This window comes from Indicator indicator, chromosome 7 (genome assembly GCF_027791375.1).
Source record: "Indicator indicator isolate 239-I01 chromosome 7, UM_Iind_1.1, whole genome shotgun sequence".
Lineage (NCBI taxonomy): Eukaryota > Metazoa > Chordata > Aves > Piciformes > Indicatoridae > Indicator > Indicator indicator.
The window spans coordinates 23,151,736-23,165,712 of NC_072016.1; the positions used below are offsets into that span (position 1 = coordinate 23,151,736).

Sequence of the window (13,977 nt, forward strand, 5' to 3'; positions counted from 1 at the left end):
TAAAGCCACCCACCTGGAGCCCTATGGACAGGAAGGACAGAGACATTCAAAGCTTTTTTTTTTTTTGTTTGTTTTTGGCTATGTAATACTGCAAGAAAAGCTCATAATCCAGAGAACAGAAAAGTTTCTCAGCCCTCTGAATAGCTAAAATGAGACAAAATATATTCTGTTATCCCCAACAAGGGATCTCTGCAAATACTTGGTAGTATTAGATGAGTGCAACACTTGTATTGCTTTTACTAGCTGTGCAATATAATAAATGGGATTAAAGAAGTGGTGATTGACAGTGGTTTGATATTGGTTCTTACCCATGATATTGTCTGACATTTTATCTGTCCTGGGCCACATACTATGTCTTTGAGTCTAACTTTATTTACTATTTAATTACAAATGGGATTCTCTGTATCAAGCAGAGAATAAGGAGAGTAGATGGACTCCTCATCTCCTTCAAATCCTTTAACCCCCCCCCTGCAATTCCACTGAGCTTTGAACAAATTGTTGGAAGTTGTCAATATGTTAGGATTTGAGATCAGAACCAGCAGTCTGGTTTCTAGGCTTGCACTGCTGGTGCAGGCAGTGCCTCTGCCACAACACAGAAAAGCTGAGTAAGTTTATTTGGTCAGGAAAACCACCCTTCTACCTTTTCTGTCACTTATACCCACAAACTTGCTTCAAAAATTTTAATTAGGTACATGTCAAAAATGATGCTCAGGAATCCTAGGAGTTAATTTATGCTCTTCAGTTGAGAATGTGAGAATTTTGAATAGTACTCTTAAAACAGGCTATTTGACTCAGCTCTGATTGCTTCTACATGCTAGCTGTACTCTGATTAAAGAGAAAAAATACTGCAGTTATCATGTTTATTGATATAAGCCAGATTTTTTTTTTAATATGCAAGGTCTTGGGAATAATTTTTCCTGGAAATAGTGCAAAGGACATTGGGAATGCCTTGAAGTGCCAAGAGTTTTTGGATGGCTTTCAGAAACAATAGCTCTCTGTGGTTTGCTTTCCCCCTGCATTGATTGAGCTCAGCTTTTTGGCCTGCAAAGCATTTTGATTTCAGAAATGTTATTGTTAACAGTGTGTTACGACACAGAGGCTGGGGAGAGAGGGGTTATGAACACAGGAAAGCAGGTTGCCAAGGGCCAGCTGGAAGAAGCAGAGATGAGCAGAGCCTGGGCTGTGTTTCTGTGGGGGGCTGCAACTTTGAAACTGGTAGTGTGGTTTGTGCGCTCAGAAGTTTTCAATCCAGTTTTTGCATAAAATGAAACTCCATCTTATATCAGTTGCTCATGAGTTTCTTGTAGGGAGAAAAATCCAATCTTTCAAACACCCTGAGAAGCAACTGTTCTTGTCCTGATGCTCTTTGTCTGTTACTGATTGTGAAACACTTCAATAACTTTACATCCTTGCAACCTTTATTACACCATACTAAAAGGGTAGGATATTAGACAGCCAAAGAGCTGCATGTCTGTCAAGGTTGGATTTCCTTGGCATAGGCTAACAATTCTCACCAGCTTTGGCATGGTGGAAGGAGAACATGCCAGTGCAACAGAGGTGTGGCAGAGCTGGGCTCTTGCATGCTGCACATTAGTTTTGGGGTTTGCCTGAATTATGTGGAAGTTCCAAATAGCTGATGAGGCTGCAGGAGTTCTGTGCTTCTACTGAGAGGCTGGTAGTGTGAAAGCTCAGCCATGCACTTGGAGAGGGTGTGGAGGTGGGGGCAGACTGGCTGACAAAGTAGTTCCTTTCCTTAGAGGTGAGATGGAGCTTGTAAAACAACAGAAAATCCTGCTCATATTTCTCTGGCAAAGGTATGCACTTTTTTGTCCTCATTAAATGAAGAGTTTAAATATACTTAGATTTTTATCATCTCTTTTAAAATGCAAACATCCAGGATTTGGCAGTCCATATTTTCAGTAAAAATGACAGGGATGGGCACTCTTACATTCTTCATTTTTGTACATCTTTCTCTAATTTTGTCCTGGTAGTTGCTGAGTGGAAATAATCTTGTGCAGCTCCACTAGGAAAACATTTGGTGGTAGTGACTAAAGCTGTTGCCTTAGGGGAATGGAGCTGAAATAAATTTAAATTTAAATAGCAATTCCTGTTCTGCAAATTAACTTTTGATTGCAAACTATTGCTGTCCAAGTCTACATGTATTGAATGAGCTCTGCATTCCCCACAAGACAGTTAAAAGCCCAAAACTCTCAAAACAAAAAACTCATGAAGTGTTAGGTGTCAGAAAACATCACTATAGGACATCCTTGAGGAAAACTGCCTCTACTAAGAAGTATAATGGAGTGATGCATCCACTTATGTTTGTATTTAGAAGATAGAATTTTTTGGGGATGGTTTTTAGTTTTGCTGTAGAATGTAACAATTTGCAATACTGATAGCTAAAGGATGAAATCAAAATTCAGATGTAAGAAAACACTCAATCGTCTGGATTTGTTACGTCAATCTTGAGCAAATTGAGAGGATTGAATGGCAGATGAGATCTGTGAATAAAAACAGATTCTGCAACTGTGGCTGGCAGGAGAGTTGCTGGAGAGCCATGACTCCTTAAGACTGTTAACCTATGCTTCCCTCAAGACACACATGCTATAATTTAGTCTAATAAAAAATTACACACTATAGAAGAGATGCATAGACCATCCTTGAGCAGTAGACTCTCTGCTTTTCTGTGTGCCTGGGGAGAACAGGAGCGTTAATGTGGCCCTCAGTTGTAAGAGGCAGCGATAAGGCTGCAGATCAGAGGTGTGATGCTCAAAGCCAGCAGTCTCTGTCAATAGCATACCTGTGGGACAGGCTGGCTAGGAATGAATTATAATGACATGAGCTCAATGGTGAAAATCTCAGATTTGAGAGAAGCAGCAGACAGGAGTGATCTGTATTCCTATTGTCAGAGCACACAAGATCAGGCATGCTGGGCAGGCTTTATTAAACCTGGAGTCAAAAGAGCATATGTATAGGGTTCAAACTGCTGAAAAACTGGTGGGTTTTTTTGGTGGGGTTTGTTTGTTTGTTTGAGTGATCAGACCCCCTCCATCCCATTTTGAGGAAGGGAGGTGGCTGTGGATGCATTGGAGTATGAGAGCTGTGATGGGATCACTGCATTGCCCATGGAAGTAATAGCTTAGATATCACAAAAAAATGTATTTACATACCAAATTATTTCCAGTCCAACAGTAAATCCCTGACAGCTGGAAGAAAATAGTGTCCAAGAGGACAAGTTGGTCACCAGATGGCTGGTTCTGCACCAGTGCAACAGCTGTCATCACTAACAGCACTGGAGTTAGCCACAAAGTCAGAGAAGAAGCCTTGATAAGAAGCCAGCCAGGAAGCAACCACAGTCGCAGATGTTGCTGCTATAGTAGGCAGGGGAAGAAAATGAGAATTCAGAGCTTGGCATCTGGGTTATTACAGTGCCAAGAATGCTGGTGAATGGCTGTGAGGACTGGCTTCATTTCTGGAGCAGGGTAAGAAGGAGCATAAACAAACACAACTACAAAATCCAAATTCCTTGGAAGAACAACAGATAGGTTTAAGTCTCATCTGAGGTGTATGTTTATGTTCAGGTTGCTGAAGTAACTACTTGGAAAACTCCTTTTAGAACAGCCATAGAGCAACTTTTTCAGGGTAGTTCTTTGGTCTTCTACTCCTCAATAAGGCTTGAGCTTGTGACTCCAGTATTTGTCCCATGTCCTATGAACTCCTGTAAGCTCTCCCACAGGGAAGTTTACTACTTCAGGGATATGGTGGAAATGCAGTTTCCAAATGAGGAACACAACCGGGTTATGAGAACAGACATCCTTGCAGAGCTTCTCTGGGATGAGTAGTTCTGCAGTTCAAGTGTGAGAGCCACCTGATTCCCTATTCCATGGATGAATTGGGGAATGAAAGGCAGCACAAGAGCTATAAGGCTCTTATGTTACTTTTCACACATGCTTTTCAGTATCTTTCTTAAATACAGAAATTTAGAGCTTTATTTATAGAGCACTCTGAAGTGCATACACAGCTGTAAAATAGCTGAGAAGCCTTTTCCTGCCCCAGAGAGATTAAAGGCTCATTTTCACAGATAGGGTATGTGGAATTAAGAGCACAGGGCTGAATTAAGGCATTCCTTGTGGAGAATTGGCACAGGATTGTTTCCTGGAGTGAAACAAGCTTCCAGGAACAAAGAGCAGGTGGCAGGGAAGTGTGGCTGCTCTCCTCTCCAGGGACCCACTAATGAAAGGTATGCACAGGAAACCAAGATTTGAGCAGAGATGTACAAGCCATTCACAGAACCAGCAGATGTGCTTGAATGGCTACCCCAGAGCTATCCCGGAGAGGAGATTATTATCTTCAGTGCTGTATTATTGCCTAAGCCAGTTACATGTAAGTACTCAGGCACAAACCACCCTTTGTGTGACAACATGGACAAGAATGCAGGACTGAGAAGTCCATAGGTTTGAGGAAAGCACATGGGGAATATGAAATGCAGAGATGGAGATGAGGACTGGAGAAAAGGGCAAGCCTGGATTTTGAGAATAAACTCCTAATTCACTGCAATACATATCAAGTAATCCTGAAATTAAAAATTTCCCCCTTTTTTGTTTTTGTTTTCCTCCTAAATTGGATAAAAGCATCCTAATCTCCCACATCAAGGGGTCATGAAATGAGGCCTGATGACCCTTGGGGTGGTTGTATTTCAGCAGTCAAACAGACTCTACAGAGATTGGTCTATTTGGCAAGAAACTGGGGAAATGCAGAGATACTGGCTTGGCCATAGCAGAGGATGGGGAATTGTTCTTGGAGGTGTTCGTGTCTGTATCCACACCTTCCTGGAAGTATCCCCTGCTGCCCAGGATTAGATGTAGAACAGGGTAGGTCAATCTGATCTAAGTTTTCATGCTGTATATACTACTGTGAATAAAGACTCTTTAGAATATGCCCTCATGAGGGAAATGTGACTCTGACTGGTTTCAGACGTGGTCTGAGCTGTCTGCAGTTAAGTAATTTTTGTAGTTTTGGAGATTCTTGTAACTTGACATAAAGATAGCTAATTTTGAGGAACCAACAGTGATTTTCATCTGCTGATAAAATGATTAGTTTTTAAATAATGTGCAAGACACCTTTTTATCTGTTAGGTCACAATGATATGTTCACCAAATGGTAGGGTAAGGAGGTGATGAATTTCAACAAATTGCAGAGAAGAAATATCAACAAGATTGTTTAGAAGTAAAAATCATTTATTCCACTAGAGATAAATGCTGTCTTGTCTGGCCAGGTCATCTGACTTTGGTTAAATAGATGAAAAAAATCTATTTATGGATTACCCTCACTGTGATCACATCACACAGCATGGTGACTTTGTAGTGAAAGAATAGGTGCTACAGAATAATGACAGAGATTTATTTTTCTTAAATGGAGTTAAAATGGCACAAGAAAAGCATGGCTTCTAGGGAGAGGGAGCATCTGTTCTTAGATGAGTTATTTTATAAGGAAAAAACATCTAATGGAAGATTCAGAAGAGTGTGAAAATACCCTGACACCATATAAAAAATGTAGTATGAGCACATAATTATCTGAAGACATCCAATAATGCACTTGGGGAGGAAGGCAGGAAGTGATTGTTAAAATCTATAAATGAATAGGAATTCAAACAAGGCTGAGGACTCTCTTGTGGTTGGTGCCAACAAAGCAATAAATCTAAAGAAAATATAAAATCTAAAGGAAATAATTACAGAAATGTTAAGGTGGTGTAGTAGTGCTAATTAAAAAAACCTACTACAACAATCTTAAGTGCACAGTAAGATTTTTTTTTTTTTGGTGCTTTAACTCTCAAACTAGAAATGCTGGATTTTTAAGTATCTTTCACTGTAGTTTTACAAACTCCAGTCTTCTGGTGACTGGGTAGAGCATGTTTTCCAAAACAGTACAGAGTAACACCACACAGATAAATGCTGATAAATGTTTACGGAGTCTGTTGTGACGCTGGAAGCTTGGATAAAAAGCATTGTATGGGTTAGCAAACACTAAGCTCTATCAAGAAGCAGTGCTGACCTCATGCAGCCTGTTAGCTCTCCTTTGCTGCTGGCAAATGATAGGAAGTCTTCCTTATAATACCCATAGAAAGAGGTTTTCAGAAGAATTTTGCAGGCACTTTGGCAACTGAGACATCCAAGGCTTGTGATGGAGTCTCCTTGGCATCTATTACACATCCATCCAAACAGTCTATGGTTTGAGCAGTATCTCTGACTGTGCAGCAGGTAATATAAACCATGCAGAGCTCTATTTATTACTGAGATGCAGCTAGGATATATTACACCTCAGGCAAATCACACCTCCAGACTCTTCTAAAATAATCTTCACCTTTTCCATCACACTTGGGCTTTTTTTTTTTTTTTTTGATGCTGGCATGACTGCAGCATGGTATGAATAACAGCAGCAGGTTCAACTCAATCTGACATGTGTGACCACACCCAATTGTATTTCATCAGGAAAAAGAAGTAGCAGCATGGGACGTAACTCCACTGACACCAATACAATGAACATTAAATTGGTGCAAATATGAAGAGAACCAGAATAACTAGGAGGCGTGTCGCTACTGCTGAACTTGTTTTACTCCATCTCTGATTGTAACACCCCATGTTTTGTTTCTGTAATAAAGTCAGGTTAAGGTTTTGTTTTGGAGGTATTTTTACTGAAAGAATTTTGTAACTAACACCAGCCCAGATTTCTAGGACTGAGAACAGCAGCTTTTCTGAGAATCGGTTTTTGTGGCATGTTATAGTCCACATCAAGTTCCTCTTTAAGTCTTACCCATGCTTTACAAAGTGAAGAGCGTTCATAGCTCTAAGCCTGTATGTCAGCAGGTCTGCACTTTTCTTACCTGTTTGTGAGGATAAACATTAATGTGGCACTTGATACATTCTTGTCCCATATTAGCCCAGGAGTTTCCACTCATCCATTTTCTCTTGCATTTGGGGCATTTATATTCACCAAAGCAGCGTTTCTTGCCCTGGTATGGAGTCAGGCCTTCTCCTTTTGGACGAGCCTATAAAACAAAGGGAAGAAGCAATAAATAACCAAAAAAGAGAGTGGGAGAGTAGCAGAGATCACAGGATGTTAGGGGTTGGAAGGCACCTCTGGAGATCTTTGAGTCCAACCTCCCTGTCAGAGCAGGACCATATAATCTAGTGTAGGTTGCACAGAAATGCATCCAGTCTCCAGAGAAGAAGACTTCACAACTTCTCTGTGGAGCCTGTTCCAGTGCTCTGTGACCCTTACAGTAAAGAAGTTTTTCCTCACGTTGAGGTGGAACTTCCTGTGCTGTAGTAGTTTCCTCAAGTTGAGGTGGAACTTCCTGTGCTGTAGTTCATACGTATTGCCTGTTGTTCCATCACAGGCACAAGAGAGAAGATGATGTCCCTTCCTTCTTGACACCCAGCCCTCATATATTTGTATACATTTATTAGATCCTCTCTGTCTTCTCTCTAGACTAAAAAGCCCCAGGTCTCTCAGCCTTTCCTCATAAGGCAGTGCTCCAGTTCCTTAATCATCCTTGTAGCCCTCTGTTGGACTTCCTCAAGTAGATCCCTGTCTCTCTTGAACTGGGCAGCCCAAAATTGGACACAGGATTCCAGGTGCTTCACTAGGGCAGAGTAGATGGGGAGGAGAACCTCCCTCGATCTGCTGGACACACTCATAATGCACCCCAGGACACCATTGACGTTCTTGGCCACAAGAGCGCATTGCTGTCCCATGCATAACTTGTATCCACCAGGACTCCCAGGTCCTTCTCCATGGGGCTCTCTAGCAGATCACCTCCTAACCTGTACTGGTGCAGTTTATTATTCCTTTCTAGGTGCAGGACTCTGCACTTATCCTTGTTGAACCTCATTAGGTTCCTCTCTGGCCAGCTCTCTAGTCTGTCCAAGGCTTGCTGAATGGTTGTACAGACTTCAGGCATATCAGCCAAGCTTCCCAGCTTGGTATTGTCAGCAAACTTGCTGAGCAGACACTTTGTCCCCTCATTAATATCACTGATGAAGATGAGGAACAGGACCAGACCCAGCACTGATCCCTGGGGAACTCCACCAGTCACCACTATCCAGCTGGACTTGGCACTATTGACCACCACTCTTTGGACTCCAGTGTGTAACCTGTTCCTAACCCATTTTATTGTCTGTTCTTCCATCCCACACTTCCTGAGCTTGTTCACAAGGATGCTATGGGAGACAGTGTCAAAAGCCTTGCAAAGGTCTAGATAGAGTAAAGTAAGGTTCTTATAACTGGGATACTTTGAGCAAAAGTTACTAGAGGCAGGCATGAAGGGTGGATGCCTTTAATGAAGAGTTCATATGTTGAAGCTGGGGTTTAACACTTCTGAGTGTAACTTCTGTAAGAAGCATTCAAAAGTTCTTGTAACACTTGCGCCCATGTTCTTTTTGCAATTAATAGTTTTAATATCCACTTCCTTATGATAAAATTATCTCTGAGTACATATTGCTAGTATTATATGCAGCATCTAGAGAAATAGCTCACTAGTGAAGGATTATATGCCCATTACATTAGAACCTATCATCAAGAAAACTTTTTATAATTCAGCTTTGCACAGCCTTTAAACAATGAAATATTAGCAAATCATTAGTATGTGGATATGCATTATTATATGGGACTGCACAAACAGGGACTGAGTACAAAGGAAAGACGTAGTTTTGATTAGTGGAAATAACTAATTTCATGGACTTCATTGGGTTTTTTGCTTTTGGTAACTGTACAACTTAGTGAAACCATTTTGAAAGAAATGGGAAGGTATTCCCAAATGGAGTGTAATAAATTAGACAATGACATGATCCAAATATTTTTCACTTTTTCTAAATACTCTTGCTAAAATGGTGTTGTACTTTACAAAAAATAAAAATAATAGCAAGATACATAATATACTAATATGTTAAGGTGAAGGTGAGTGTATTCTGTACAGCTGCCCTAAAGACAGCTGTAAAGGTGAAGCTGTTTCCCAAGAGTCTCTAAGCAGGTGACAAAATATTGCCCACATTTGTGCTGTATTTTGTTTGTTGTGGTCTAGTGGGAGTGACTTTGCTTTTGTCATGCCTCTGGGTTGGTTTTTTTGTTGTTTGGTAGGTTTTTTTTTTTGTGTTCTCAGATGAAGTTTACAGAAGTTAAATGATCCAATAAGCTGTGAAAGGGTCTGTCTTTGTTTTAGGAGCTTGTATAATTCCTTAATGTGTAGATCCAAATTCTTTTCTATGTGAGCACATGGGTTGAAAAAGCAGGTGGTTGGCAGAAGACCAGAGCTTGGAAGAAGCTCTGAGAGTAGAGCTCCCATAGCTGCTGGAGGTGGTGTACAGTGTGGTGCTTTCAAGGCTGCACATGGGAGAAAGGAAAAAGGAACACTGAGTGTGTTACCCCCAACCTGCCCCATACTGGAGAATGGATGAGGAGTAGGGGACCCACAAACCTACTGTGGCCTCCCTTCGTCTCTTTTTTAATTTTTTTCCCCCCTGTAATTTCAGTAAACAACATTCTCTGTTTTTCAATTTTATTCCTTAGCATAATAATATTCTTAAACAATCAGATGCAGCAGGAGCCTCTGTTACAAAGAGGCAAACATTTGTCATTTGCTTCATGACACGCAATCTGACAAGCCACTAAGTATTCTGGTTCATAGCAAAGATGAGGCTGACACTAAAACATGTGTATTTACAGAAGTATTGTTTAGAAGAGAAAAAAAAGAAAGTTCATTGGTATAATAAAAACATTTGGACTTCTACATCTAAAAGAGTGCTGGCAAGCAGTCTGTGTGATCCTCTGATCCATGGTATCCCTTGATAAGGATGGGAGATTGTAATTGAATGTAGGGCAGGAAAATGTCAATTTATGGAGACATCCTTATTCTGAACACTTAATTTGGCTCTGTCTCTGAGGAATTTGTGGTACAATTCAAGTCAGTGTAAGAAGGAGCCACATGCTCTTTTCATTTGGAAATTCCCATGGAATTGAATAGGAACCCAGGGTACAGAGAGCTTCCATGATGGAGAGACATTTCAATTGGGGCTATGTTATTGAACAGAAGACAAGTTATTTCTGATTCTCAGTTTCAATCCCACTATACTTATACTACCTCCTGCAGTCAGACCTGGAAATGAAGCTTCATTGCCCTTAGTAAGAAACAGTCCTTTCAGAAAATGTGCTGGTCACAGAGTACCTTATTTCCAAAAGTAACAGCACTGACATTGGGCGTCAGTAGTCTGAGAAGTCTTGAAAATGTTTACAAACAGTATTTAAACATAACACTCCCACTGCAGTATGTTATGCCAGCCATAAAGAGCATTTAAACAGTTAGACTCCCACAGCAATATGTTGTGCAAACCACAATTTGCAAGCAGGAGAAACTTTCAGATGTGGCTGTTTTGAGCAGGCTGATAACTGTAGGTTGGGCAGCTGACTTAGAACAACAAAGCCCTGAAATGCTCTGCCCTCACAAGTGCACGAGAGGGCACCGCAGACGCTAGCTGGTGAAGCCCTTTGTGGTACAGCTGGGCATCATAAATGGAGACTTTACAAATTAGAAGCTACTTTTAAAATTTGGCGCTCTTTGATTTGCTCAGTAAATCAGAAACACAACCAGGAAAATAACATAGGAGCCCTGGCTCTGGCAGTCATTTCCTGTTATAATTGCTAGATGAAACTTCTGATTTATTTTAACTATTTTGCTGTCATAGCTCCCTCCTCAGTTGGTGAATTTAATTAGTTTCCTGGCAAAGCTACAACATTCTCTGTAGGTGTTTCACTCTTCTGCTGCATGGATGTTTATACTTTGCCCTGACAGACATTATTTTCCTTCCCATATCTTCAGTTTCCCAAACTGAGCCCCACAGGGAATTTGAATTCTCAAACAAACAAGTTCATTTTCTCTAGTGAGGAACATCATTAGGAAGCACTGACAGCAGCAAAGGCAACCCTCCAACTCCCTCCACCCTTCAGGTCCAAACAAAACAGAAACTTATCAGTATTTGATGGAAGGCAAAAACCTGAGTGAGATGCATTAATGGCCTGACAGCTCTGAGGTTGGCTGTTTTATATGTTGTGTTTTTTTTTTTTTTAATTTATTTTTGTTTTTCCTCCTGTCTGTGGATTCAGCAGCAGCATAGTTGAATTACATAAACATTTCCAAGGAACAGCCTGCTCCTTGGCACAGAAGCAGCCAGCCCTGCCTGGCAGGGTGCTCAAGCACCCGGTTGCTCTGTGACAGAGGTGTCTTAGTGTTCATCCAGCTGGAGGGCAAGAACTGTTTTCATCAAAGGTTTTTCTTAACTAAGTGCCAAAAAAGAGTGAGAAGACACATTTTGTCTTTTGATATTAACCTAAAGACTCTTATTTTCTAAAATGTGAGATTTATCATTTTTAAAGATTCCCTCCCTACCCTGGTTTGATCTGAATGCTGTTTAATAACAAACCTTAGTTGAGGTTTAGGTCCTTTAATTCTTTCACTGAGCTTTATCTTTTATCCTTTCTTGAATATAGGGATTTATTTATGTTACAAGTTAATATGGCGAAGTTATGCCCCAATTCATAATGGCAAAATATTTTGTTGTTATCATGTTAATATATGTTGTTCCATTGCCTTTAAGCTTGGTCCCTTTTTCCTCTTTGGTCTGGTTTCCACCCTTAGCTGCGGAAGGTTAGGGGGGCCTCCATGCTACTATGTTTTGAACTAGTATTTGAACTAGGTTACAAACCGTTATGCAAATGAAATTTTTGTTTCAGCAATGTCTGGGAGCTGACAATTTTGTGCTGTAAATACTGATTTGACAGGCTTACTGTCAAGGACTAGAAGCTAGCCATTACTTGAAGTATGTTTCAATGTCCTATTCTAGGGTTTTTTCCAGCTATGTGACAGAACAGACTTGTTCTTCCGTACCTGTATGTATCCTCAGTCCTACATTTCAAAGATCATTTAATGCAACCAGGACAGGTAGGCCTTTGGGGATGATCAAAACCAAACAAATTTTTCTAGAAGGACCAGAAACCAGCCATTACCTGAAGTATGTCTCATAGTCCAGTTCTAGGCCTACTCAAGAGATTCCTTGTGCTGCTTTGACTTCAGAAACCAGCAGGGGATTTGAAGGAGGGAGAGCCTTCCTTCCTTGATGTACCCCTGGGGTGGGAGCTGTGGTGGTCCAGAGCCCCTTCTCTCCTTGTGACTTTCAAGCACAAACTGAAACCAGTCTTGGACTGGTGATTTAGCACAGAGGCTGAAAGGGGCTCCCTCTGGCCTGGGTTCTCTGGCCACTAGCAGATAGCCAGATGAAAGGACCTTGCCTTTATGATTCATGAGACAGCAATACCTCACCTTGGTCTTCCTGGCAAATGTGAAGTCAAATGAAATAATCTTTGCAGATCTACCTAGCCAGTGCACATATTTGTCTTAGCTATAGCCAATTTGTGGTTTTGGTGTTTTGTTTGTTTGATTTGTTTTGTTTTTTTCATGGCACAACAATGAAAATAACACTGATATTCCATTCTTCACTGACACCCAGCTGCCTCTAATTTTTTATCCTCTTCCTTTCCTCAGCCAAAACCACAAATTTGCCATTATAAGATTTTAAGTGTTTTCGTTGAGCTTTTCTGCTAGTGACTGGCCAGCCAAGCTCTCTTTCAACCTAGTAGATTGTGCATCTCAGGGAGGTATCTGCCAAATCACTTGGCAGTGATGAACATAATAAAAGATTCTTTGCTTTCCCTAGACAATTCTCTCCAAGTATCTCTTTGCAGAGTCAGCAAAAACAAAACAAATCCCCTCACAGGCCCTGCTTAAAACTAGATTCGTTATAAACAAGGGCCAGAGAGTTCCCTCAAGCTGAAACACAGAGCAACGATTTATTTAACATTTTTCTCTCTATCCTCCCCTGAGTTTGCATTGCACAGCTGTCAGGATTACAGTACAAGGGGGAGATAAAGTCAGCATGACACAGGTAGATGCCCTTCTTAGAGTAACTCTGTAAGGATGCTTCAATAAAGCAGAAAAGCAATAATAGCAAACAGCTTGATGTGCTGACCATCTCCCAAGTTGTTTGTGGGAATGAGAAGACCAGAAATGTAATTTGAAGTGTGAGCTGTCCAATGCTCTCAATTACAAGTCAGCACTACTAGGAGATGGCATAAAAGCTCCCTAGCACTCTTATTTTATGCTACTGTACATGCATAGTTTTTAGAAAGATGATGATAAAGCATACCCAAAATGTTCAATTAGAAAAGGAAAAAGAAAGTATTGGCATAGTGGGTATCCTGGCATTCTAGTCCTGACTGTGTAGCAAGTTGTAAAGTGCTGGGAAATTCACTGAACTCCTCTGACCTTTTTCAGCTCTCTGTAGGCCATGTGGAGAATGAGGACAAGTTTGCACACTTTTATGCCAAAATGGCCTGTAAAAGGGAATCCTTAGATTGGTCAACTTTTTTCCCTTGTCCTTCCTGACTTTTGTAGACATTTAAATCTGAGTATCAACAGAATATGCAGACACATAGAGAACTTGTTTAGCAAATTAATTCCAACATAGCTGGTCTTGTTTTCCTTGCTGCATGTAGTCCATTCTACTGGTGTACAGCATTGCTAATCAGTGACGCTGAAGACTTTTGAGTTAAATGCAATATTGCTCAATCTTTAAGTAGTACATGCAATATAGGAAGAATGTTTAGTTAATACAGGAAAAAAAAAAGCTTTGTTACAGCCTTTTTGTCTCTAGTACAATTTCTGCATTAGTGATATGAAGAAAAATCTTACTTGATATGAAGCAGGTAAGACTGCTTAGGCTCTCTGTGTGTTTGCTTGCTGCTCCAGGGGTCAACATATTCTGCTCTTGCTAGTAGTATATTGTTGCCTTATATAGACAATAATTTCACAGACAAGCATATGCAGAAGTTTGCCCCTACACACATTTCTTCTTCATTTCATCTTCATACACT

At 40.6% G+C, this 13,977-nt stretch overlaps 1 protein-coding gene across 1 annotated transcript in view; it reads right to left on the reverse strand.

Annotated features, from left to right (window-relative positions):
• ZCCHC24 (zinc finger CCHC-type containing 24) overlaps positions 1–13,977 on the reverse strand; it is a 99,827-nt gene that overhangs the window by 1,302 nt on the left and 84,548 nt on the right. Inside the window, exon 3 of the mRNA XM_054382533.1 lies at positions 6,881–7,045. Within this exon, the coding sequence (XP_054238508.1) occupies positions 6,881–7,045 (165 nt within the window). The remainder of the gene's footprint in view (positions 1–6,880; positions 7,046–13,977) is intronic.